At 61.9% G+C, this 23,123-nt stretch overlaps 2 protein-coding genes across 3 annotated transcripts; both read left to right on the forward strand.

Moving 5' to 3' along the window:
* Positions 1-8,752, forward strand: IFI35 (interferon induced protein 35). Of its 2 annotated transcripts, none has more exons than XM_048830035.2 (10): positions 1-96; positions 1,544-1,575; positions 2,169-2,264; positions 2,564-2,722; positions 4,797-4,910; positions 5,488-5,632; positions 6,004-6,125; positions 6,866-7,055; positions 7,394-7,500; positions 8,411-8,752. In XM_048830035.2, the coding sequence occupies exons 2-10, from the start codon at positions 1,558-1,560 to the stop codon at positions 8,600-8,602; spliced, it is 1,143 nt and encodes a 380-aa protein (XP_048685992.2). In that variant the 5' UTR covers positions 1-96; positions 1,544-1,557; the 3' UTR covers positions 8,603-8,752. The 2 variants fall into 2 exon arrangements, with proteins under 2 accessions (XP_048685992.2, XP_048685990.2); XM_048830033.2 differs by having other exon boundaries at positions 42-96; positions 1,544-1,590.
* A 1,087-nt stretch (positions 8,753-9,839) lies between these two features.
* LOC125626670 (uncharacterized) lies at positions 9,840-21,507 on the forward strand. Its single transcript, XM_048829936.2, has 7 exons — positions 9,840-9,869; positions 10,979-11,049; positions 12,676-12,867; positions 13,191-13,294; positions 14,504-17,434; positions 19,760-19,971; positions 20,667-21,507. The coding sequence occupies exons 3-7, from the start codon at positions 12,690-12,692 to the stop codon at positions 20,734-20,736; spliced, it is 3,495 nt and encodes a 1,164-aa protein (XP_048685893.2). The 5' UTR covers positions 9,840-9,869; positions 10,979-11,049; positions 12,676-12,689; the 3' UTR covers positions 20,737-21,507.
* The last annotated feature ends 1,616 nt before the right edge of the window (positions 21,508-23,123 follow it).

Consider the following 23,123-nt stretch of genomic DNA (forward strand, 5'->3'; position numbering starts at 1 on the left):
GACGCCGCGGGGCGGGGCGGGGCGGGGCGGCCGGGAAACGAAAGTGAAAGAGGGGCCGGAGTCAGGCAGGCGGCGCCGCTGCAGGAGGCTGGAGCGGTGAGAGGGGCTGCGGGTTGCGCGTGGGGGGTGCGCCCTGCGCTGAGCCCCCCGGGGTGCTGGGGGGGGGCGGTTCCTGCCCTGGGTCCCCTAGGGGGTTAGCGGGTCTGCTCCTTGTCCTAGGCCCAGCCCCGGCTGTGAGGGGGTTGTACAGTGCACCCCTTTTTCACAGGGTCTCCCAGTGTTCTCCCCACTCGTTGGGAGGCGCTGTGCCCCCTCCCTCATCGTTTCCAGCCCAGGGGCGCTGGCTCCCCAAGTCCCTGTCTGGAGTGACTGGGGGAGCCCCTTCGTGTCTGCGCCACTGGCTCCGTTCCAGGGATTCCCCCTGTCACGGCGTCCCTGGGCGATGCTCTGGAACTGCTCCCCAGAAAGCCAGGCAGGACTCTGGGGAAGTCTCCTCTCTCTGAGCAGCCTGTCTGCAGGACACACAGCTCACCCGGCTCCACCTTCCTGGGTCTGACCTCGGAGCATTCAGCCTCCTCTGCCCCTCCGTGCGCTTCCCCCAGCGAGTCCGCCCAGGCGGGGTCCTGGGGAAACCAGAGGGTCCTGCCCCTAACTCCGCAGTCAGACGGGACTCCCAGCCAGCCAGTAAAACAGAAGGTTTATTAGACCACAGGAACATGGTCTAAAATAGAGCTTGCAGGTGCAGAGAACAGGACCCCTCAGCTGGGTCCATTTTGGGGGGTAGTGAGCCAGACAACCCTGTCTGCCCTTCACTCCATGTCCCAGCCAGCCCCAAACTGAAAAACCTCTCCAGCCCCTCCTCCTCTGGGCTTTGTCCCTTTCCCGGGCCAGGAGGTCACCGGATTCCTTTGTTCTCCAACCCTTTAGCTCTCACCTTGCAGGGGGGAAGGGCCCAGGCCATCAGTTGCCAGGAAACAGGGTGTCGGCCATTCTCTGTGTCCAGACTCCTGCACACACCTGCCCTCTAGGGCTCTGCAGTGATCATACACCCTTCTCCCACCACCTAGATACTTAAGAACTGCCTAGGGGAAACTGAGGCACCCCCACACTATTCAGAGGAAACATTAAGAACAGTCCCACTTCGTCACACACAGTGCACTGGGGTGTTGCAGTCCTAGGGACCAGGCCAGCCCCACTGGAGCAGGGCCCATTTCCCCCCACCCCAGAACTGGTCCCGGCTGGACATTTGGGAGCCAACCCTCCCTTTAGACTGTGTCTCCTGTCGCTCCCTGCGGTTTCTGGGCACCTGAAGGGGAGGGCACAATCTTACTCAGACCAGAGTGACCTGCGGTGAACATGGGGTGAGCTCTCATCTGTCACCCCCCTGAACCTGGAGAAACGCTCCATGCTGCAGTGATTGGCGAGTCAGGAAGGCCCAGGGTCTCCCCTGGTGACAAGCCTGTATCACTGTAGAGCCAACGCTAGGGGCGGGGAGCTTGATTTTGGTGCCAGATTCTGACACTTTGGTGCTTTCTCTCCCCAGGTGTGAGTGACACGATGACAGATTCCGAAGAGGTAACTGGGCACCAGGCGAGTCAGTCCCTGCCCTGGGTTTTTGAAAGCCAAAGTGGAAATTAACCTGAGAGTAACATTTCCTGGGGGGCGCCAGGAGGTTGGTTGTTTGAGGCCTGGTCTTCACTAGGAAATTAGGGTAGTATAACCCCGCCACTAAGGGGTGTGAAAAATCCAGCCCCCTGAGTGACGCAGCTCACCCGACCTAACTCCTGGTGCAGACAGTGCGTTCCCATCAACTGGCCGCCTCGCCGAGGTGCCTTACCCCTCCCGTCCGCGTGGGCAGCGTCTTCGCTGAACTGCTGCAGCAGTCCAGCTGTTGCGCTTTGAGTGTAGATGAGCCCTGAGCGCAGGGAGCGGGAGACCACCCAGGGGAAAGGAACAGCCTGAGTCCAGCAGGAAAGTTCCTTCCCCACCCCCACGCAGACTCTGGCTCCACCCCCACCCCTCTGGCTCCACCCACATTGAATTCTGACCCCTGTGCTGGTGGAGCCAGAGAGCTCATGTGCAGACGGTGACTGGCATGGCCCATGGCACAGGCTGCCCCGTGCTTCCCTGTGTGGGCCCCAGGGTCACTGACCTCTCTTGGCTTTTAGGAGTCCTTTGTCCATCTGCCCGAAGAGTTCAAACTGGGGAACAGCGCCCTCGTGATGACACCCAAATGCCTGCAGCAGGAGATTGAGAAGTACAAGGTGGGTCTCTGGCCAGGCACTGTAGGTTGAGCAGCTGCTTTCCACGTGAGCCGATGGCGGGATGGGGCAGGGGCTCAGAATGTGCCTACCAGCTGCAGCTCCCTCCGCAGTGCGCTGTTAATAGAGGCCCAGCCCCAGACGATTCTGGGCTGATAGTGCCTGGGGAGCAGCTATGCCCCATTGCGCACCCGCACGGGACAGACTGGCATTCTGTGGGGTGGAAGTGGCCATGGGGACGGTGCAGCCTCTGCAGAGCAGCCCACGGGAGCCTGATGTTCCCTTCGGTGCCTCTCTCCCAGGAGCGCTGTCAGGTGCTGGAACAAGACCGGCGAGAGCTGGGGACAGCGAAGGAAGCCGCTGAGGACAAGACACGAGTATTCCAGAAAGAAGCCGAACTCCTCCGTGGGAAACTAGAGAGAGAGAAGTCTCTGAGCAGGGAGCTGGAGCCCTCCTACCAGGCTGGTTTCTAGGAATAGGCCCTTTGCACCCCACCCTCCCGTGATGCAGTTAGTCAGAGTCTAGTGAATATATCTCAGAACCACAGCACAGTCTGGCACAACTGGCCACCTCTGCTCAGCGAAGTCCCGGAGTAGCAGGGGCTGCGGGTGGGCGTCAGGCTATAGCAGAGCTGGGTGAGAGGCGCGCAGGGCTGGAGGAGCAGGGGCTGCGGGTGGGTGTCAGGCTGTAGCAGAGCTGGGTGAGGGATGCGCAGGGCGGGAGGAGCAGGGGCTGCGGGTGGGCGTCAGGCCGTAGCAGAGCTGGGTGAGGGATGCGCAGGGCGGGAGGAGCCGGGGCTGCGGGTGGGTGTCAGGCCGTAGCAGAGCTGGGTGGGGGGCGCGCAGTGCGGGAGGAGCAGGGCTGCGGGTGGGTGTCAGGCTGTAGCAGAGCTGGGTGAGGGATGCGCAGGGCGGGAGGAGCAGGGGCTGCGGGTGGGCGTCAGGCCGTAGCAGAGCTGGGTGGGGGGCGCGCAGGGCGGGAGGAGCAGGGCTGCGGGTGGGCGTCAGGCCGTAGCAGAGCTGGGTGGGGGGCGCGCAGGGCGGGAGGAGCAGGGCTGCGGGTGGGTGTCAGGCCGTAGCAGAGCCGGGTGGGGGGCGCGCAGGGCGGGAGGAGCAGGGCTGCGGGTGGGTGTCAGGCTGTAGCAGAGCTGGGTGGGGGGCGCGCAGGGCGGGAGGAGCAGGGCTGCGGGTGGGGGTCAGGCTGTAGCAGAGCTGGGTGGGGGGCGCGCAGTGCGGGAGGAGCAGGGCTGCGGGTGGGTGTCAGGCTGTAGCAGAGCTGGGTGAGGGATGCGCAGGGCGGGAGGAGCAGGGGCTGCGGGTGGGTGTCAGGCCGTAGCAGAGCTGGGTGGGGGGCGCGCAGGGCGGGAGGAGCAGGGGCTGCGGGTGGGTGTCAGGCTGTAGCAGAGCTGGGTGGGGGGCGCGCAGGGCGGGAGGAGCAGGGGCTGCGGGTGGGCGTCAGGCTGTAGCAGAGCTGAGTGGGGGGCGCGCAAGGCGGGAGGAGCCGGGGCTGCGGGTGGGTGCGAGGCTGTAGCAGAGGTGGGTGGGGGGCGCGCAGGGCGGGAGGAGCCGGGGCTGCGGGTGGGTGTCAGGCCGTAGCAGAGCCGGGTGGGGGGCGCGCAGGGCGGTAGGAGCAGGGCTGCGGGTGGGTGTCAGGCCATAGCAGAGCCGGGTGGGGGGCGCGCAGGGCGGGAGGAGCAGGGCTGCGGGTGGGGGTCAGGCTGTAGCAGAGCTGGGTGGGGGGCGCGCAGGGTGGGAGGAGCAGGGGTTGCGGGTGGGTGTCAGGCCGTAGCAGAGCTGGGTGGGGGGCGCGCAGGGCGGGAGGAGCAGGGGCTGCGGGTGGGTGTCAGGCTGTAGCAGAGCTGGGTGGGGGGCACGCAGGGCGGGAGGAGCAGGGGCTGCGGGTGGGCGTCAGGCTGTAGCAGAACTGAGTGGGGGGCGCGCAAGGCGGGAGGAGCCGGGGCTGCGGGTGGGTGCGAGGCTGTAGCAGAGGTGGGTGGGGGGCGCGCAGGGCGGGAGGAGCCGGGGCTGCGGGTGGGTGTCAGGTCGTAGCAGAGCCGGGTGGGGGGCGCGCAGGGTGGTAGGAGCAGGGCTGCGGGTGGGTGTCAGGCCGTAGCAGAGCCGGGTGGGGGGCGCGCAGGGCGGGAGGAGCAGGGCTGCGGGTGGGGGTCAGGCTGTAGCAGAGCTGGGTGGGGGGCGCGCAGGGTGGGAGGAGCAGGGGTTGCGGGTGGGCGTCAGGCTGTAGCAGAGGTGGGTGGGGGGCGCGCAGGGCGGGAGGAGCAGGGCTGCGGGTGGGCGTCAGGCCGTAGCAGAGGTGGGTGGGGGGCGCGCAGGGCGGGAGGAGCCGGGGCTGCGGGTGGGTGTCAGGCTGTAGCAGAGGTGGGTGGGGGGCGCGCAGGGCGGGAGGAGCCGGGGCTGCGGGTGGGTGCGAGGCCGTAGCAGAGCTGGGTGGGGGGTGCGCAGGACGGGAATCATGGGTGGTCTACTGGCAGAGCTCCCCTGCCCCCCTCTCTGATTGGCTTTTTCCTCCTTCCTGAAGGAGCTTTGTCTGGCAAAGGAGGAAAGGGGCAAGTTGCTTCAGGAGAAGCAGAAGTTGGAAAAGGAGCTGGAGGAGCTGGAGGCGAGGAGAGTGGCCTGGGAGAAGCAAGCGAAGGTGAGGAAGTTCTCAGCAGGGTCCCCAGCTGGCCCCGCCCGTCCGCTGGTGATTGTCGCTGAGGGGCCGTGGGCCTGGCGGGGGCCGATCAGTTCAGGGCTGGTTGCAGTGAGTGCGCTCGACTCCCATTCTGGTCGGAGAGGAGGGAACAGCAGCCCGCTAGCGGCTCTGCCGATCCGCCGAGTCCCCCGGCCGGAGTCTGGCTCTTGTGAGAAGTGGTGAGCACATGGGCTCGGGACCTTGCTTTTACATCTCGGCCGAGAAGATGCCTCCATCAGCGCGGCTCGGGGGAGCACCCTTCCGGAATCCTCCGTGTGCTGTGGGGGGTTGTTCCCTTGGAGGGCTCCCACCCCCATACTGACCCTGCTTCGCTTGGGAGGTCCGACCGGGTCCCTGCCCGGGCTGCTCCGGCGGCAGCCTTCCAGGCTTTAGAAAGCCGGCGCCCTAGGCGGGATTCGGTGGGGAGCTGAGCTGCAGGATCTCAGGTGGGGGCTGAGCGGGGATGGGCCCCCACCGTTTCCTCCCACCCCTCCCTGGGTGCAGCACTCCCTCACGCTGCTCGGCGTGCTTTCCCCAGGCGCCGCCCTCCCTGCCGGACAGAAAGATGTTGTTTACGGGACACGTGACGGAGGCCGAGGACGTGAACGCACTGGTGGTCGCCACTCGGGTCCAGCGGGCACTGCCTGGGGGCTCTGCCCTCCTCACCTTCGAGGAGCCGGAGGGTAGGTCTGTTGCTGCAGGCCAGCCTGCCTCTGGTCAGTGCCTAGTCTGGGCGGCCTCCCCGCTCCCCACACACTGGCTCAGACAAGCAGCCTGGTGCCCGCTTGGGGTCCCTCCCGCAGAGGTGCCTGGCCTGGGCGCGAGGCCCCAGCATTCCCCTCGCTGAGGGCCCTTCGTGCTGCTGTGGCTTGGAGCCCTGCTGCCCTTCGCTTTGCCAGGCTCTCTCTCCCTCCTGCAGAGCCTTCCTGTGTGGAGGCCGTGCCCCACGGCGCAGCTCTTCCTGTGGGGGGATTCCCTGCCTGGCTCGGCCCTGGCCCATCCCGTCCCAGAGCCGCCTGCCTGGCGCTCCCCAGTGGTTTCTCCCTGTTTGCAGTTGCCCAGAGGATCCTAGAGATGAAGTGGCACGAGGTGAAGCTGGATGAGAGCACAGGGTGTGAGGGCCGACTGCGAGTGCAGGCAGAGCCGGTGGAGCTGCTGCTGCCCTCAGCCCTGGAGGTGAGGCTCAGCTGCCGTGGAGTCTGCATGCCACATCCCTTGCGGGGGCCGCTCAGCATCCTTGGCTCACCGTCAGTGCCCGGGGCTTTTGCCTCCCCCGAGGAACTTCGGCCGCCTCTCGCACGCTGGGGGGATGGGCCGTGCCCGGCAGGGGCGGGGAGCCTCTCGTACGCTGGGGGGATGGGCCGTGCCCGGCAGGGGCGGGGAGCCTCTCGCACGCTGGGGGGATGGGCCGTGCCCGGCAGGGGCGGGGAGCCTCTCGCACGCTGGGGGATGGGCCGTGCCCGGCAGGGGCGGGGAGCCTCTCGCACGCTGGGGGGATGGGCCGTGCCCGGCAGGGGCGGGGAGCCTCTCGCACGCTGGGGGGATGGGCCGTGCCCGGCAGGGGCGGGGAGCCTCTCGCACGCTGGAGGGATGGGCCGTGCCCGGCAGGGGCGGGGAGCCTCTCGCACGCTGGGGGGATGGGCCGTGCCCGGCAGGGGCGGGGAGCCTCTCGCATGCTGGGGGGATGGGCCGTGCCCGGCAGGGGTGGGAAGCCTCCCCATGTCCTGCAGGGCTGTGTGCCCTGCTGTGGCCTGTTCTCAAGGTAACCGGGGCTGTGTTCAGTACCAGCACAAAGCTCCCCCCATTGGAGGCCTGGGGCATGAAGCTCCCTGGTGCCCACCTCCTGCCATGTCCCAGGCAGCCAGGGCCCCCTCTTTCCAGGCTGGGGTCGTGACGGCCTGGTACCTGCCCTGCAGATTGAGATGAAGCTGAGTGACAGGTGCATCCTGCTGTCCAGCCTCCCGCGCCTGGATCTCTCTGAGGAGCAGCTGCTGGACAAGCTGGAGATCTTCTTCAGCAAGAAGAAGAATGGGGGCAGTGAGGTGGAGCAGCGGGAGCTCCTGAGTGATTCTGGGCACGTGGTGCTGACCTTTGTGCACAATGGAGGTACGTGGTGGAGACGCTGAGAGCTGGGGTGGGGGGCCCTGGAGCTGTCAATCCAGGGAGGGGACAGCTACCTGCAGCAGACAGAGCTTCCCTCTGTGCGTCCGCCAGAGGGAGCCGTGAGGAGGGCTGGACTGGGGAGCAGGCCGGGGTGGCTCCAGGTTCCCAGAGGCTGCACTGGGCTAGGTGCCCTTGGCACCGGATTCCTGGGGTGTCCTTGGGCAGATGCTGCAGGCACCAATGCTGGTGTCTGAGCGGCCACTTTCGCATGCCCGGCACTGGTGGAAAGGCTCAGCCTGCGAGTGGGAGCAGGAGGTCAGGGCTTCTCTCTTCCTCGGCAGTGGCGGAGCAGCTAGCGAAGAAAGGACGCTTCCACGTCCCCATTGGGAAGCAGACGTACGAGCTCAAAGTGACGCCCTACATACGCGGACAGATCACAGACCTTCAGGTAGGGGTCGCGAGCCCCAGTGCGTTCCCAGCGTGCGCTGCTGCCACCCCCGGCCAGGTGTGAGCCCCAGCGTGCACTGACCGCACCCGCCAGCGTGCACTGACCCTGAGACCCCTCCCCCCAACCAGCCCCGGCGTACACTGACCGTGCCCACTCCCCACAGCGGGCACTGGCCCTGACAGCCCTCTCCTCTGCACAAGTCCCAGCACATGCTGTCAGCGCCACTCCTGACCCTCGGACCACCCCCACCCTGGGCGTGAGCCCAGTGCCCATTTTCCACCCTACATGCACTTTGCACAAGCCCGCGTGCCCCACCCCGCCCTCGGCACGCTCCTGCGCTCGCTCTCCCTCGAGGCTGAAGGCACACGGCCAGCCGAAAGGGTTGATGGCCAAGAGCACGAGAGGCATGGAGGCAGACTGAGCTCTGTCGGGCAGGGGCTGTCTCTTGTTCTGCGTCTGCACAGCCATGACTGGGCTCCTAGGCCCCGTGGAAATACAGGTGGCAACGCCGGGGAGTGGCTGAGACACAGTGAGGAGGAGCCCAGCTGGGGAACCCCTGCTCTGCGTTCCCAGCACTCCCTGCTGCTGGGTCAGACTAGCCGCTCTGCAGGGACCCTGCCCCGATGGACAGCTGCAGGAGGCTCTGTGCAAAGCTAAGCGAGGCTCCGGAGCTTGCCTGGCGAGCAGCAGGCAGGGTTTGTGCCTCTGTGCCCAGGGCGTGTGTCACACCCTGCTCTGACCCCCGGGGCGGGGGGGGGTCTCTGTGGCGTTTAATTCCATCCATTGAGATCCCCAGCCACGGACGCTCTTCTTCCCTGGCTGCTCTCCCCGTAGCTCAGCCAACACCTCTGGCTGTGCCAGCAGGAGACAGCGCGCTCTGCGGGGTCACTCCTCTGCTCTCTCCCCCTAGGTCCGTCCGTCCGTCTGTGCCAAGACCGTGCTCCTGTCGGGGATCTCGGACATTCTGGACGAGGAGTCCATGAGGGACACCCTGGAGATTCACTTCCAGAAGCCCAGCCAAGGCGGAGGCGAGGTGGATGCCCTGGGATACGTGCCAGTGGGAAAACAGGGACTTGCTGTTTTTGAGGAGGACATGGACTGAAGCTCCTTCATGGACGTTAACCCGAACACAAGACAGTCGGCGCCCGGGGACTGGGCCTGAGACAGCCACAAGCTCAGAGCCCACGCGTGCTCCATGTAGCACTGTATAGATTAATCGGACTCTGATTGGAATTAAAGTATTTAGGGAGCTGCTCTGGGTCCTTGGCCGTGTTCTCAGGGCCGAGTGTGGATCTCTGGTGTTGTGGGGCTGGGCACGAGAGAAGGATCTTGTGAGAGAGCCATGGGGCGAGAGAACCCCATTTCGGAGCTGCCTGTTCCGGCCTGCGTGGCTCTCCGCGAAGCCCTGGCTGTCGCCAACACCCGGCATGGAGGACACGGGCATGAAATGGCGTGAAATGAGCAGTGGGTGAAATACCAACGGCTCTCTGCCCACCAACCCCAATAGCGTTTAGGCCCTACTCGGGCATCTCGTTCCAGCAGGGTGTGGGGTTAATAAATGAGTTTGGAGCCTGAGGGAGTCAGAGTTTAGCCAAACCCTGATATTTACATGGGGGTGTGGTCTCGCAGGAGTGTTAGTCAGAGACCCCCGCCCCCCATGCTGAATTTCTGCCCCCGCCGGGGTGGCAGGGGTGGGTGAGGCCTAGCCGTGCTGTCACTGGGCATCAGCCCCGTGGCTCTGCGGGGTGCAGGCTGGCATTAGCCGGCTGGGCAGGGGGCCATGACAGGTGTGGGGTGAGGTTCTTGGCCATGGGATGGGCCATGCAGGCAGAGGTTCCTGGGGGCAGGAGGGGTTGTATACCCAGCGGGACAGACAGACACCAGCATGACTAGTCTGAGGGGGCTGAGCAAACCCTTTGTCGTGTGTGGGGTGGTCTCTGCCTGGCTCCTCATTCCCACGTGCTAGGGAGGGGGCTGCAGACTGAGCCCCAGGTGCTTCTGCCTGGTGTTTGGGGGGTGGTCCCAAATAACCCTGTTAGTCTTCAAGGTGCCACCGGCCTCCTCCTTGTTTTTGTGGATACAGACTAACAGGGCTACCCCCTGATATTTAGGGCCGGGGATACTGGGGGGGGGCTGGGGCGCGAGCTGGCCTGGGGCGCGAGCTGGCCTGGGGCGGGGGGGGTGGATGGGTACATAGGGTTGTGGAGGGCAGAAGCTATGGGGGGGGACCTCCCCAGAGGGCGGGGGAGGGGCTGTCGGGGCTGGGGGGGGCTATGGGGACCCCCCCCGAGGGGGGCGGGGCGGCTCCTCCGCGGACTTTCACTTTCGTTTCCGCGGCGGCCGCGCGGAGCCGGGAGCGGAGCCCGCAGGTACCGGGCGCGGGGGGCGCGGGACGGGGCCGCGCTTGGCCCCCGCGGGAGTCCCCCCCCCATGGGCAGGGACCCCCCCGGGGGCACGCACAGCCCCGCCCCCAGCCATGCCCCATCTCTCCCCCCCCCCCCCCCCCACGGCCTGGGGCCGGGCGCTCGTGCTCAGTGGGGGGCAGGGAGTGGGGGGCGCGGTGGGCACCGTCCCCGGGGGGGGGCCGGAACTTGGGGTGCTGCCCCCCCCGCTCGGAGCACTAATAACCAACAGCAAACACAGGGTTTCCGCCCCCCCCCCGCCGGGCCTGTGCCCAAGCTGCGGCCCCCACCCCCCCGCGTCACGCAGGGCGGGGCCGGGCGCTTGGGGGGCGCGGATCTGGCCTGGGGGGGCTCCGGGGGCATCAGCCCTCGCTGGCTCCGGGCCACGCGCTGGGCTGGGCATTAGGGCTTGTGCTCACCCCGTGCCCCCTGCTCCGGGCAGGCCTGGGGGGCTGGGTCCTGCCCTTCGCCAGCCCCCCGCCTCCAGCCCCCCTCGCTGCCAGGCCCTGGGGGGTCAGCCAAGGGGTCCGGCCTGGCCCGCAGCAGAGCCTGGCTCCCGGGCAGCACGGGGGGGACAAGGTACTGGGGCCGGGATCCTGCCCTCGGCCCCGTGGGGCTGGGGCCCCATGGGGTCCCTGGCTACCACTGCCCAATCAGGGGCCCGAGTCGGGCGCTCGCCCAGCTGGGCACGGCTGCGGCGGGAGCTGGTGCCATTTCTCAACACTCCCGTTTCAGGGCAGCATTTTCCGTCTCTGCCGGTGTCAGGCTGGCAGCCCCCCGAGAGCGAGAGCAACGAAGCCAACCTGCGCCCCTGGGGGCTGCATTGTGAACACAGGCCCCCCCGCGCCCCTTGGGGCGTCCCTGCAGGGATGGGGCCGAGCCAGGCGCCCCTGGCCAGCCTCACAGGTTGCTGCAGCCGTCTCCTCCGGCCGCGCTGCTGCTGGGTTGTGGAGAGCCCCCCACGCCCAGCGAGGCAGCTGTGAGCTCCAGGGGGCCCTGCGGCTGCTACCTTTAGTGCTGAAAAATTCAACAGCTTGTTTAAATATTAAACCTTCCCCTTCTCGTTCTTGATCGAGGAGACGCCGCCTGGAGACGCCTGCTCAGACTGGGCCCGGGACACAGGAACCCGCGTCTGCAGGAGCAGTTGGTGACGTGGACACCTGAACCGCTGGGGGCAGGGGGGGACACCCTACCCCCATTTCCCACTGGGGCCTCAGGGACAGCGCCTGTATAAAACCATAGAGAGATCCTGGCTCCCGGTAACAGCTCAGTCCCCAAAAGCTCTGCGGCAAACCCCTGAGCAGGGCGCATTCTGTCTGGGCCTGGCCCAGCCTCGAGGCCAAGAGCAGCAGGGGCAAACACGGCTTTTCCTCAGGCGTGGGATCGCTCCTGGCGGAGGGCAGTAGAGGGGGAGAGCAGCAGAAACACAGGCTGATCCCTTTACCAGTTGGTGCATGGGGTGTTGGCCCAGCGGAGGCGTGTGGGGGTTGGCCTGCCCTGCACCCTGAATGGTGCTGTCCTTCCCGCCAGCAGAGGCTGTTGGAGCCTGGTGGCCCTGGCTCCCCCCTTGACACCTCTCAGTCTGCTCCTCCCAGCTTAATGAGAATTTGCAGAAACAGAGGGTCCCCCTCCCCGAGGCCTACTAAATATTTATAGGCTGTCCAGCTGCATCTTTGCATGTTCAGTGGAAGCTCATGAATAATCCAAGAGCTCAGCCCCTCTGCTTGCAGCTGAGCAGAGAAGAGGTACCCGAGCTCAGGTCACAGAGCTTGGAGCCCTTAGCAGAGACAGCATGGTCTTGCCCGCCGTGCCTTTCCAAAGAGCAACACTGATGTGTATTCATGAGGGCAGGGCACCGAGGCGGCATTATTCCTTTGGCCACAGAAAGCCGGGGCCCTGACGCCAAACGCGAGCCTCATGCAGCTGGGGAACGCGACGGTGCCCGTTAGTGCCTGCAGAGGTTGGCCATTCTATTGCTCGCTGCAAGAGAGAGTCAATGACACCCCTTTGCAAGGGGTTGGTGAAAGTTTGGCCACCCTGGCAGGAGCTTGGAAGCCAGAAAAAAACAGGCTGGAACCTTCAGGCTCCCTGGAGAAAAGAGCTGCTGAGATACAAATCCAACGGAGGCCTCAGTTTCCCTTGGGGCAAATGGGGCCTTGAGTGAGGAACATCTTTCTCCAGGCATGAGAGCTCCCCCATCTGACCCTCTGTCTGCAGGAAGTGCCTTGGGCAGAGGCTGGTGTGTTGCACAGGCTGGATGGAGACGCAAGGCCACACTCAGCTGTGCTCCAGTGACAGGAATCCAGTGTGGTTTCATGCGGGACAGTGGGTTCCTCCGGATTCCCACTGACTCGTCACACAGCCGAGCTGCGGCCTTGAAACCAGTGGGGTCTGCTCCCAGTGAGCGCCATGGGGTGAAGGGACGGGCTTCGCTCAAGGGATGCTAGGGCTGCCCGGTTTCCCCTGGATAACAACAGGCTTTGTTTGCAGATCCAAACGTGCTTTGCAAATACTCCTGAATTCAGCTGCACAAGCCTTTGTGCGGCAATCCCTTGTACAGGTGAAGAAACTGCATCACAGAGCAGACCTACCCCCAGTGAGGAGCATGGCATTAAATATTGCCTAGGCAGGGCACATACCCCAGAACAGAACCCAGGTCTCCTGCCTGCGAGCCCAGAGCCCTGGCTCCAGAGGGGAGGGGGCAGCATGCGAGCCCTGGTGGGGGGGCTGGGAGCTTTGCTCGTTGCCTCATATCTGCGCGCCTTCCCTGCAGGAGGGTCTGGCAGCATGGATGGGCGCACGGTGCGTGTGGGGGGGATCCCAACAGACATCCCGCCAGAGAGAGTCGCCGACAAGCTCACCATCCACTTCCTGCGGGCCCGCAACGGCGGTGGAGAGATCGCAGACATCACGCTCGTCGCTGGCTCCCCAGCCTGCGCCCTCGTCACCTTTGAGGAAGCGGGAGGTAATGCAGGGGGTGAGGCTGGGGTGCTTGGCAGGCTAAATTGTGTCCTGGGGCCACGGGGGCAGGCCAAGAAGCTCTGCACAGGGGCCTAGAGGCCAGGGCACCTCCTGGGGCATTGGGCCCTCATCCTGTTGGGTAACTGGTGGAATTCCCAGCCTCCTCTCCTTCCCCAGCCTCCAACAAGGGGATGCCCCAAGAATGCGGTGGGAGAGAGGGAGGAATAAAGATCCCGCTCTGGGCCTCGTCTGGCTGGGGAGCCCAGTGGCACAGCCTGGGCCAGGGCACAGCTGGCTGACCGGTGTCTATTGCTTTGCTCGGTTTAGTGGCTCAGAGGGTCCTGGAGATGGAGAACCACGTTTTGTTGGTCGGTGGAAAGACGTACCCGCTGACAGTGACAGCGCACGCGGCCGAGCTGAGCCCTGACGAGGTAACGAGCGGGATCAGGCGGGCAGGGCCGCAGCAGCCCCCGCCAGCTGTGTACACCCCTCCCCGAGCCCTGCCGCTGCCCGGAACAGATACGCAGAGAGGAGACTCTGCTCATCCTGTTAATCTTTAAATTAGAGTTAAAGCAAACTCGTTCTATTTGTATTCAAATGACGATTTAAAAGGGGTTTTGCTGATAATGCGCCTGAGGCAGGGCCCGGTTTTACACTTGGTCAGTCTGCATTTGTACCTGTCCAAGCGCAGAGGGAATAGCACTGGGGCAGGGCGAGGGGATGCGCGGGTGGCGGGGGTCATTAAGCCCAGCTGTCTGCTCCCGCATGGCCAGGCAAGGGCTTCTGTTCACTTCTCTGCCATTTCATGAGCCAGGAAAGCAGGCGATTTCCCTCGGGGGGAGGGCAGTCAGGGGAAGGGCTGGTGTCAGAGACCTTGAGGAAGTTCTGCCCTTCCTCGGCTGTCAGGGAGCTGGCGCCGTGGCCAGCTGCCGGCTCTGGGCGTTGGTGTCACAGAAGCTCAGCGGGGTCTGTGACATCACAGTCATCTCCCTGGCAACGGCGTGTGATGTCAGAGACAGGCAGCCTGGGGCCTGCTGGGGACACTGCAGCCAGAGCAGAGGGAGTGGGAAGCGGCTGGAGCCTGGCTCCACGCGCAGGGGCCTGAGAGTTATAGAAGTGGGGAGGCCTGGCCCCTTTGCAGAGCTCTCTGCGCACATGGGAGATGCTGTAGCTGTGGTAAACTCGCACTCGGCTCCACTCCCTGCTCGCCGAGCCCTTTGTGCCGCGCGTGGAGGGGAGAGTTCTGCCCCAGGCTGCTGGCTCTCTGTCAGCCCTGGCCGCACGGCCCTCCAGCGACGGTGCCCGGCCGAGCTCAGCCTGCATGGGGAAGGCAGCCCTCTGCCTGTGTCCGTGCACTCCCGCCTGGGCACGCCCTCTCCATCGCCACGGGCAGCGATTGCAGCACGAAGCTACGTGAGGTTTGTTTGCCTGCCCTTGAGGAAAGCAAACACAGAGTGAAAGGGAAGGTGGGGGCACTTGGCGCTTGGCCTTGAAGTGACCCTGGGAGCCGTGGTGAGATAATGTGTCCTGATGATGCCGGGGTGGTGGAGTGGGGCCGGTCAGGGGGTCGTCTCCCTCCTGCAGCGGGGCTGTTTGCCATCAGTCGCTGTCCTCTGACTCCTCTGGTCCTGTCCCCCCAGATCTTCGTGCGCGTTTGTATGATCATCGACTACGGGAGGCTCCTGGACGGCAAAACCCTCCTGAGAAGCCTGCGCAGACGTTACGGTGCCGTGCAGTTCAGCTTCGACCCTAAGGAGACGCTGTGCACTGTCAAGGGGCCGTTCACGGAGCTGCAGGCCTTCAGCAGGGAGCTGCTAAGGAGCCAGCACGCTGGAGAGGGCCCCCCGGAGGGAGTCAGCCACCCAGTCACAGGGACGGCCGCTTCGCAGCAGGGGCCCCGCTCCCCTTTGCCAGAGCCCAGGGTGGAGAAGCAGCCAAGTCCGGGCCAAGTGCACGAGGAGGTGTCTGAGCCCCCGTTGCACAGGGACCCCGTGGACGGAGAAGCTGTGGAGCAGCTGGAGGACTTCTCCTTGGTGATGGACGCGGATATCTACCTGTACATGCAGAAATTCTGCAGCGACAAGTACCAGCGGGTGCTGCACCAGCACCAGGTCGACGTGGTGGACGTCAGCAGTGACGGCATCGCTGTTCTCTACCTCCAGGCCTCCTCGAAGAACATGGGGAACATCAGCTCCATGGTGCAAGCCCGCCTGGCGCTGCTGGGCCTCTATCAGCAGCTGGAAGCCAGTCTGCGCAAGGAGAAGATCAGCAAGGGGGAGCTGAGCAGTGACATGAGGTTTCAGAGGGCCCTGCTAGGGGACCTGCAGAAGCTGTGCCCCCTGCTTTTTTGTCACGAAGATGAGCGGCATCTCTATCTCATCGGGAATCTGGTCGATGTCTCCCAGGCCAAACAATACATCCAAGATCGAACCACCGGGAGAAGAGCCACAGCCGGCCTCAGGATGCCCAACACCTCCCTGGCCACCTACACAGCCGCCCTTCATGGAGGGGATGCCAGACTGGGCAAGCCCGAACCCCCGGTGGATCCTTCACCCCCAAGACTTAGCCCTGGCAAGTTTGAGTCTAAAGGTGAACACAAGCTAGCCGCCAACTTCAGCTTCCTAAAGCACGACACGCCTGTTTCCAGTGCATGGCCCTCGCTGGATCGCAGCTCCCCGTTCATAGATCAGATGGAGCTTTCTGGCAGCTGGTTAAAGGAAGCTGGCGCCCTGAGCCAGAGCGATCCAGCACCACCAAGTGGTCAGCACCACCTGCCCGTCTCTGCGCCTGTCACTGGGCCAGCGGCAGAGGGTCAGCAGAGGGAGCTGAAGGATTGGGACCAAAGGAAGGGGGCCCCCCTGCTCTTGAGACCCAAGACGCTGTCTCTGTTGGCTGGAGGCAAAGAAAGCAGCACTTTGCAGAGTCTTGGGGGCTGGAAAAGCCCCGTTCCCGTAAAGCCTCAGTCCATTAGTAACGTGTCTAGCGCCTTCAAATCTTTGAGCCTTTTCGATACCACGGGGACCTGTTCAGCACTGGATTCGAAACCACCCGAGTCTAGCGCCCCTCTGAGACGCTCCAACAGTTTCTCCATTCCGAAGTCGAAGGCAAGCGACACACCCAGAGACCCCAGCAGGGCAGCCAGCAGGGCCCACGGGGTCAGCGAGGAGATCACCATGGATCCTGTGCAGTGGGCTTATCTGAAAGACATTCACGGCTCTGCTATTGACGGGCTGTGCAGGGAGGGAGGCGTCCTGCTCGCAGAGCGCAGCGACAAAGACTGCACCGTGCTGACGCTCACAGCTGAGGACAGGACAAAGCTCCTCCAAGCCAGGTGGAAGATGGAGGCTCTGTGCCAGACGGTGTGTCCTGCTCTCGTATGCCAGAGTCTGAGCTACTCCGAACTTGATGTGGAGGGACCCAGCGACGAGGCCCTGAATGAGCTGTGCAGCCTCTTGAAAGGATGCTCTGCCCAGGTCAGAGTCAGCAAAGACAGGTACAAACTGCATCTCACGTGCCCCAAGGAAGCGCTGCGGAGAGTCAATGAGGCGTTCCAGAGATTCTCTGCCAGGAGGCGAAGTGCTCTGACGCTTTCTTCCCCGTCTCGGGGGCTGGCGGGATCTCTGTCCGAGGAATATCCAAGCCCCACGCACCAGGTGAAAACCCAGGACCCAGCGCTGGCTGCAGAATATCCCCATAGCCGGGAGGGACTGCAGCCGCTGGAGTTTAGCAGCACAACCGTCCTGTCTGACATTTCGGAGAGCGCCCCCCAGCTGAATGGTGCTGACACAGTGAGACTGTACGGTCCCGGGTGGAACGCCACGAAAACCAGTAGCTACCGGCAGGCAGTGGGGCAAGAGGACCCAAGTTATCACAGCGACTCACAGGACGTGCAGGGAGGCAGTGGCCTCCTTGATGCCAGCTTGGCAGACAGACAGAGCCTCAGCCCAAGGGACCCCCAGGAGCTGCAGAAGGGGGAGAGGCCAGCTGGAGAGCCCGAGGCAGCCAGGATAAAGCGGGTCCTGCCTGACAGATTCCAGTTCGCAAGAGACAAGAGCCGAGGAGGCCCCAGTGAGGCAGGGGGAAGCCCGAGACCCCCTGCTCATGCAGCAGATGGTGCCCCACAGTCCTTGCCCATCTGGCTCTCTAGCTCTGTGACTGCACTGCAGGCCAGGCCTGCAGCAGAGCGAGCCCCCAAGCCAGGCCAAGGGGACCCTGTGAGCCAGGAAGGCCACTTGCCCCCAGCAGGAGATGGGGACTCACAGGAGACTGGGATTTCAGAGCTGGAGCTAAGAGGGCCCAGCCCTGGGCAGGAAGCCCATGAGCACAAGCTTGGGAAGTGTGATGCGTGCCAGACCTCACGCACAGCGACCTGCCGCGCCCAGTGCGGCCACTCCCTGTGCCGGACTTGTTTTGCAGCAGAAGACACGCACCCAGCCTGCTGCAGCTCCCCCAAGAGCACGAGGGCTATTAAAGGGGCATTCAAGGTCGTGACCTTGTCCCAGAGCCTGCCTGGCCACTTTCGAGACCCAACGCTCAAGATCATCTATGACATCCCTGACGGTGTGCAGGAGGTAGGTAGCCAGGCCACACAAAGAGTCTGCCACCAGGGCCTTCCCAACCCCCTAATTATGGGACTTGGGGTAATGCCTAGGCATCCCGGTCAGCGGCCCGGGCCCTGTTGTGCTGGGCACGGCCCACACAGAACAGAGTCCCTGCCCCAAAGAGCGCACAAGAAAAGAGGCGGGTGGATAACACAGGCAGAAGGGGAGCACGGATGCCAGCTGGGGGTGAGCAGTCGTCAAAGCACACCCATAAAGAACAGAATTATGACACAGATGAACAAAATTTGTTGAGGAAGCATCAACATGGCGTTTGAAAAGGGACATCATGCCTCACCAATCTATTAGAATTCTCTGAGGGGTCAACAAGCTTGTGGACAAGGGGGATCCAGGGGATATAGTGTATATGGACTTTCAGAAAGCTTTTCACAAGGGCCCTCAGCAAAGGCTCTTAAGCAATGTAAGAAGTCATGGGAGAAGATGGAAGGTTCTCTCATGGATCAGTAACTGGTTAAAAGACAGGAAACAAAGGGGAGGAACAAATGATCAGTTTTCACAGTGGAAAGTGGTAAATAGTGGGGTCACCCAAGGATCTGTACTGGGAGCAGGGCTGGTCAACATATTCATAAATGAGCTGGAAAAGGGAGTAAACAGGAAGGTGCCAAAGTTTGCAGACGATATAAAATTACTCAAGATAGTTAAGTTCAAAGCTGCCTGCCAAGAGTTACAAAGGGATCTCACTAAACTGGGTGACTGGGCAACGAACTGGCAGATGAAATTCAGTGTTGGTAAGTGCAAAGTAATGCACATTGGAAAACATCATCCCAACTATACATACAAAATGATGGGGTCTAAATTTGCTGTTACCACTAAGAAAGAGATCTTAGAGTCATCATAGATAATAAGTCCTTGAGAACATCTGCTCAGTGTGCAGCGGCAGTCAAAAAAGCAAACAGCGTGTTGGGAGCCGTAAGGAAAGGGATAGATAATAAGACAGTAAATATCATAATGCCTCTATATAAATCCATGGAATGCCCACATCTTGAGTACTGCATGTAGATCTGGTTGCCAAATCTCTAAACAGATAGGTTAGAATTGGAAAAGGCACAGAGAAGGGAAACAAAAATGATTAAGTCTGTGGAACAGCTTCCATACGAGGAGAGATTAAACAGACTAATACTGTTCAGCTTGGAAAAGAGACGACTCGGGGGAATACGATAGAGAGCTATAAAATCATGACGGGGGCGGAGAGAGTGACTAAGGAAGTGTTATTTTCCCCTTCACATAACACAAGAACCAGGGGTCACCCAATAAACTTACTAGGCAATGGGTTTAAAACAAACATAAGGAAGTACCTTCCTTACACAACACACAGTCAACCCGTGGAACTCGTAGTCAGGGGATGTTGTGAAGGCCAAAACTATGACTGGGTTCAAAAAAGCATGGATAAGTTCAGTGAGGACAGGTCCATCAATAGCTATTAGCCAAGATGGGCAGGGACGCAACGCCATGCTCTGGGTGTCCCGAACCCTCTCACTGCCAGGAGCCGGGACTGGGTGACGGGATGTATTGCTCAACGATTGCCCTGCTCTGTTCATTCCCTCTGGGGCACCTGGCACGGTCGGGGACAGGGATACTGGGCTAGATGGACCTAGATGGTCTGACCCAGTCTGGCTGTCCTGAGGTTGTCGCGCTTGTTGCGGGCACAGCAGCAGAGGGGAGTTGAATGAGGCAGATACACCGTTCATCTCTGGCTGAAGGGGGCTCTGGCTTCCTGCAGGTGCCAGGCCTGCTGCCCGGTCCCTGGCAGTGGCTTTTCCCCAGCCACTCACCTTCATTTATTTATTATTTTAAGCCCAAGCCCAAGCCAGCGGTGAGAGTTACCAGCAGTAGGTGGAACAGCCTTTTCCCACGTTCCCTTCCAACCCAGCAATAGCCCGGAGCAGTTTCCTCCCCCATTTCACCCCAGGGCTGAGGCACTGCAGAGAGAAGCGACCAAGAAGGAAACCCCAGCAGAGTCGGGTTTTTGTGTAGAAGTGCTGAGCAGGGGGATTGGGAGCGTGGTAGGAAACACCACGAACAGCTCCCACTAGCAGCCCCCTCTGGGTGCCAGCTTCCTGCTAACTAGCCAGCGCACCGGCTGCAGCAGCATTCCCGGCTCGCTCCTTGGGCAGGGCAGGAGCTGGGTCCCACAAACCAACCCTGCCTTCACGGCCCAGGGAGTGTTACCACAGCAGGCGACGAAACCCGCCTCGCCTCCCACCGGGCAAACCCGAGAGCTCCGGGCTAATTTTACAACTTTCTTCCTTCTCCCCTCCCCCACACCGCCATTTGAAGGCTGGAGACCCCCGACCCGGGAGACCGTACAGGGGTGGCCGCTTCCAGGCCTTCCTGCCCGACAACAGGGAGGGGAAGAAGACATCTCAGCTGCTGCAGAAAGCATTTGAGCAGGGCCTGACCTTCCGGATCCAATCCTGTGAGGACGAGGAGGAGAGAGTGACGTGGCACCTCATTCCCCACAAAACCTCCTTCGACAAGGGCAAGGCCAGGTAGGGAACGGTGCCGGTGGTGTTTGAACGGGGCTGGGGGCCCAGGCTGCCTGTGGCCTGTTAGCTCTTGGCCTAGGAGGGAGAGGAAGGCGGCCCGGGCCTAGACGTCTGGGTGCTGTGCTGAATCCACGCTTGGCATGCAGGACCTGCCAGAGCCCAAGAGCCCAGTGCTGCAGCCAGCCTTGGAGCAAACCCACCGGTGGTGCAACACAGCACCAGGCCCAGGAATTGTCCGAGCCCCCCAGCTGCTTCCCTGCCCTGGCTTGGGAGGGCAGAGCCCCTCTCGTACCCTGGCGTGTGGGGCTGCAGCAGCCGCTTTGTCAGATAAGAAATGAATGAGCAAGAGCAGCATCCAAACGCCATTTTAAATGTTTCATGCTACTCCATCCCTGCCGGCCGTTTTCCATCTCTGTAAGGCAGGACCCAGTGAGACCCCAGCGAAGAGCAATTCCTGCCCCAGACCTAGGCCGCCTCTTGCTCTGGGGCTGGGAGCGTGGGGTAGCCAAGCTCTGAGAGGTTCCCTGGGTGGCTGGGGCCACTGGCTCCCTCCCCATCAGGGAAATAGGGAGTGTGGGAGAATAGGGAAAGATGCCCCCCACTTCCTGCGGTCGTTGGGAGGGGTAGGTGTGTTTGGAACATGCTCGGAGCGTTACCCGCGGGGCCACAGCCTCACGCCTCTTCCTCTCCCCTGGTAGGAATGGCTACCCAGATTCCCAGTACCTCCGCGAGGTCTGCGCTCTGCTGAGAAACTTGGGCATCGAGTGAAATTCCCAGCACTGAGCTGCCAAAAGCCACCCCCTCTCTGCCGTCCTCCAGCCCCAGTCAGGCTCAGCCCAGCTGGCACAAGCCACGTTCAGTTCTGAGCTGCTCAGGACAGTGCTGGTTTTTCGCTGCTTGGGCTTCATCTCCACCTCCCTTTGCTAGCCAGGAATTCCTGTGCCAAGTGTAAGTGAAAACCGAGCTGTCCAGCGGCAGCGTCTCACCAGCACCCACCCTCGCTCCAGCTGAAGGGAAGTAAAACCTGCTGGCAGCTCCAGCTCCCATTGGATTTAGCTTGTTAACCAGCCGCCAGCAACAGCTTGTTTCGGCATCAGTGAACGACCAGCATTACAGGCTGAGCCATTACCAGCTTCCAGCCCGATGCTAATCTCCAATGGAGGCCCGTGTCTGGCTGCAGGAAAGGTCACCCTGGGACATCCCAGTTCTGCCTTCGGGAGGCTGGGAGCTGCTCGTCTTTGTAGTGTTCAGTGCTTCTGGAATGGCACTTTCCCCTTTGGCTAATGAAGCCAAAACACAGGGGGTCCCGCCTACCAGCATCCTGGGCAGTGCGGAACTACACTTGATCTCAGTTAGCCTGGGCATTTCATTCCTTGGACAGACAGTCCGGAGCTCCCGTCCCATCCCTAGGCCTCTAGCCCTGTGGGACCGTGGCCCAAACCTGCAGTGTTCAAGGCAGCACAACGTTGCACATTCCCTGTTACTTTGCATTCCGTGTAGTTGGGTGGAGAATTCCAAATAAACGAGTCTCAGTCCCCACCCTGTTCAGTAGTGCTTGGTCGTGTCTCAGGCTGGGAGCCTCAAAATGCCCCCCATTTTGGTCACAGGCAGGGCTAGCAACAACTGGCTACAGGCCGCCCAGCAGCGGCTGCTGCTTCCAGAACAGAAGGGCCATTGCAGGTTGAAGTGTCTGCAGCCCCTGTGCAGAGACTGGGCTTTCTCGAGTAGCATTTTATGAGAATGTGATGGTGCATTTAAGGCTCCAAATGAACACTTGGTGCGGATGCCAGAGGGGGCAGGGCTGACCTGAAACCTTAGAAAGCAGCTGAGATCCTGGGTACATTTCACAGCAGATGTTCAGTGCTGCTGCTCAAAAGCCATGTGCAAAATCTGCTTCCTACAATCGCAGCGCTAGGAGTGCACCCGTGGCCAGAGCTTGGGGTGAAGGTCTCCTTTTACCCACAGCACCAGCTCCCCCCAGCCCTGGCCAACAAGCCTCCCCTCTGAAGTGGAGAGGCTGTCATTGGGCCAAGAGGGGACTTCACACTCCATTCAGTTCTTGAGCCTGCTGGGAAAGCGACAAGCGTGATTGGGCCTGAGCACAACAGCCCTATAACCTAGCCCCAGAAGTTGTGTCAGAGAACGGCTCTCTGCCGCTGCAGCGGGGTGGCAGCTTGGAGGGGAGACAGCCTGTCACATCGGAGACAAGCACCCTCGTTTTCGCTCGCTTGTGTGTTACAGCGCTGCGATGAAGCTTGGACCAATATTTAAGAGCTCTAAGGTGAAGAGTTGGGGGTGAAAAACATCCTTAAGAATATTTAGTCAGGCACCAAGATCTTCTTCAGCCGGCTCTATGGGCTCAGGCTCCTCTTTCAGACCCAGCACATTCTTCCAGAGGGGAGATGCCTGCCTTATACTCAGCCCCACAAAAGGGAAGGGGGAGGGTGGGCTTGAAAGTCTGGGGGTAGAGGCTCAAGCCTGCCTAGAGCATGTTTCCGGGGCTGCTTAGCATTCGTGCCAGCAGAGAAGCAGTCCAGTAGTTCTACGTGTGTTCTCTAACATCGGTTTATGCTCCCCCGATAAGTTTCTATTAACAAGGGGTGACAATTGTACCCATCCAGGTTCTGCTGTGCGGGTCACTGCAGGACTTGACAAGAGCTTGCCCGGCTCATGTTGCCTGGTTATCCCATTCACCTTTCAGCTAGCCGCTCTGTTGCTAAATCCACTAACGCCCATTGCAAGCATGAGCCAATGGCTATCTGAAACCCGTAGGGTAGGTCTTGAATCTTCCCACCTTGGCTCCCATCCCAGAGTTACTGATCCAAATTGACATTATCTCCCATGTTTAAGAAAGATTAATCCAAACTGGAACAGGTATAGAGAAGGGCTACAAGGATGATCCAAGGAATGGGAAACTTGTCTTATGAAAGGAGACTCAAGGAGCTTGGCTTGTTTAGCTTGACCAAAAGAAGGCTGAGAGGAGATAGGATTGCTCTCTATAAATATATCAGAGGGATACCAGGGAGGGAGAAGAATTATTTAAGCTCAGTACCAATGTGGACACAAGAACAAATGGATATAAAATGGCCATCAGGAAGTTTAGACTTGAAATTAGACGAAGGTTTCTAACCATCTGAGGAGTGAAGTTCTGGAAC

The sequence above is a fragment of the Caretta caretta genome, chromosome 27 (assembly GCF_965140235.1).
Source record: "Caretta caretta isolate rCarCar2 chromosome 27, rCarCar1.hap1, whole genome shotgun sequence".
NCBI classification, from domain to species: Eukaryota; Metazoa; Chordata; order Testudines; family Cheloniidae; genus Caretta; species Caretta caretta.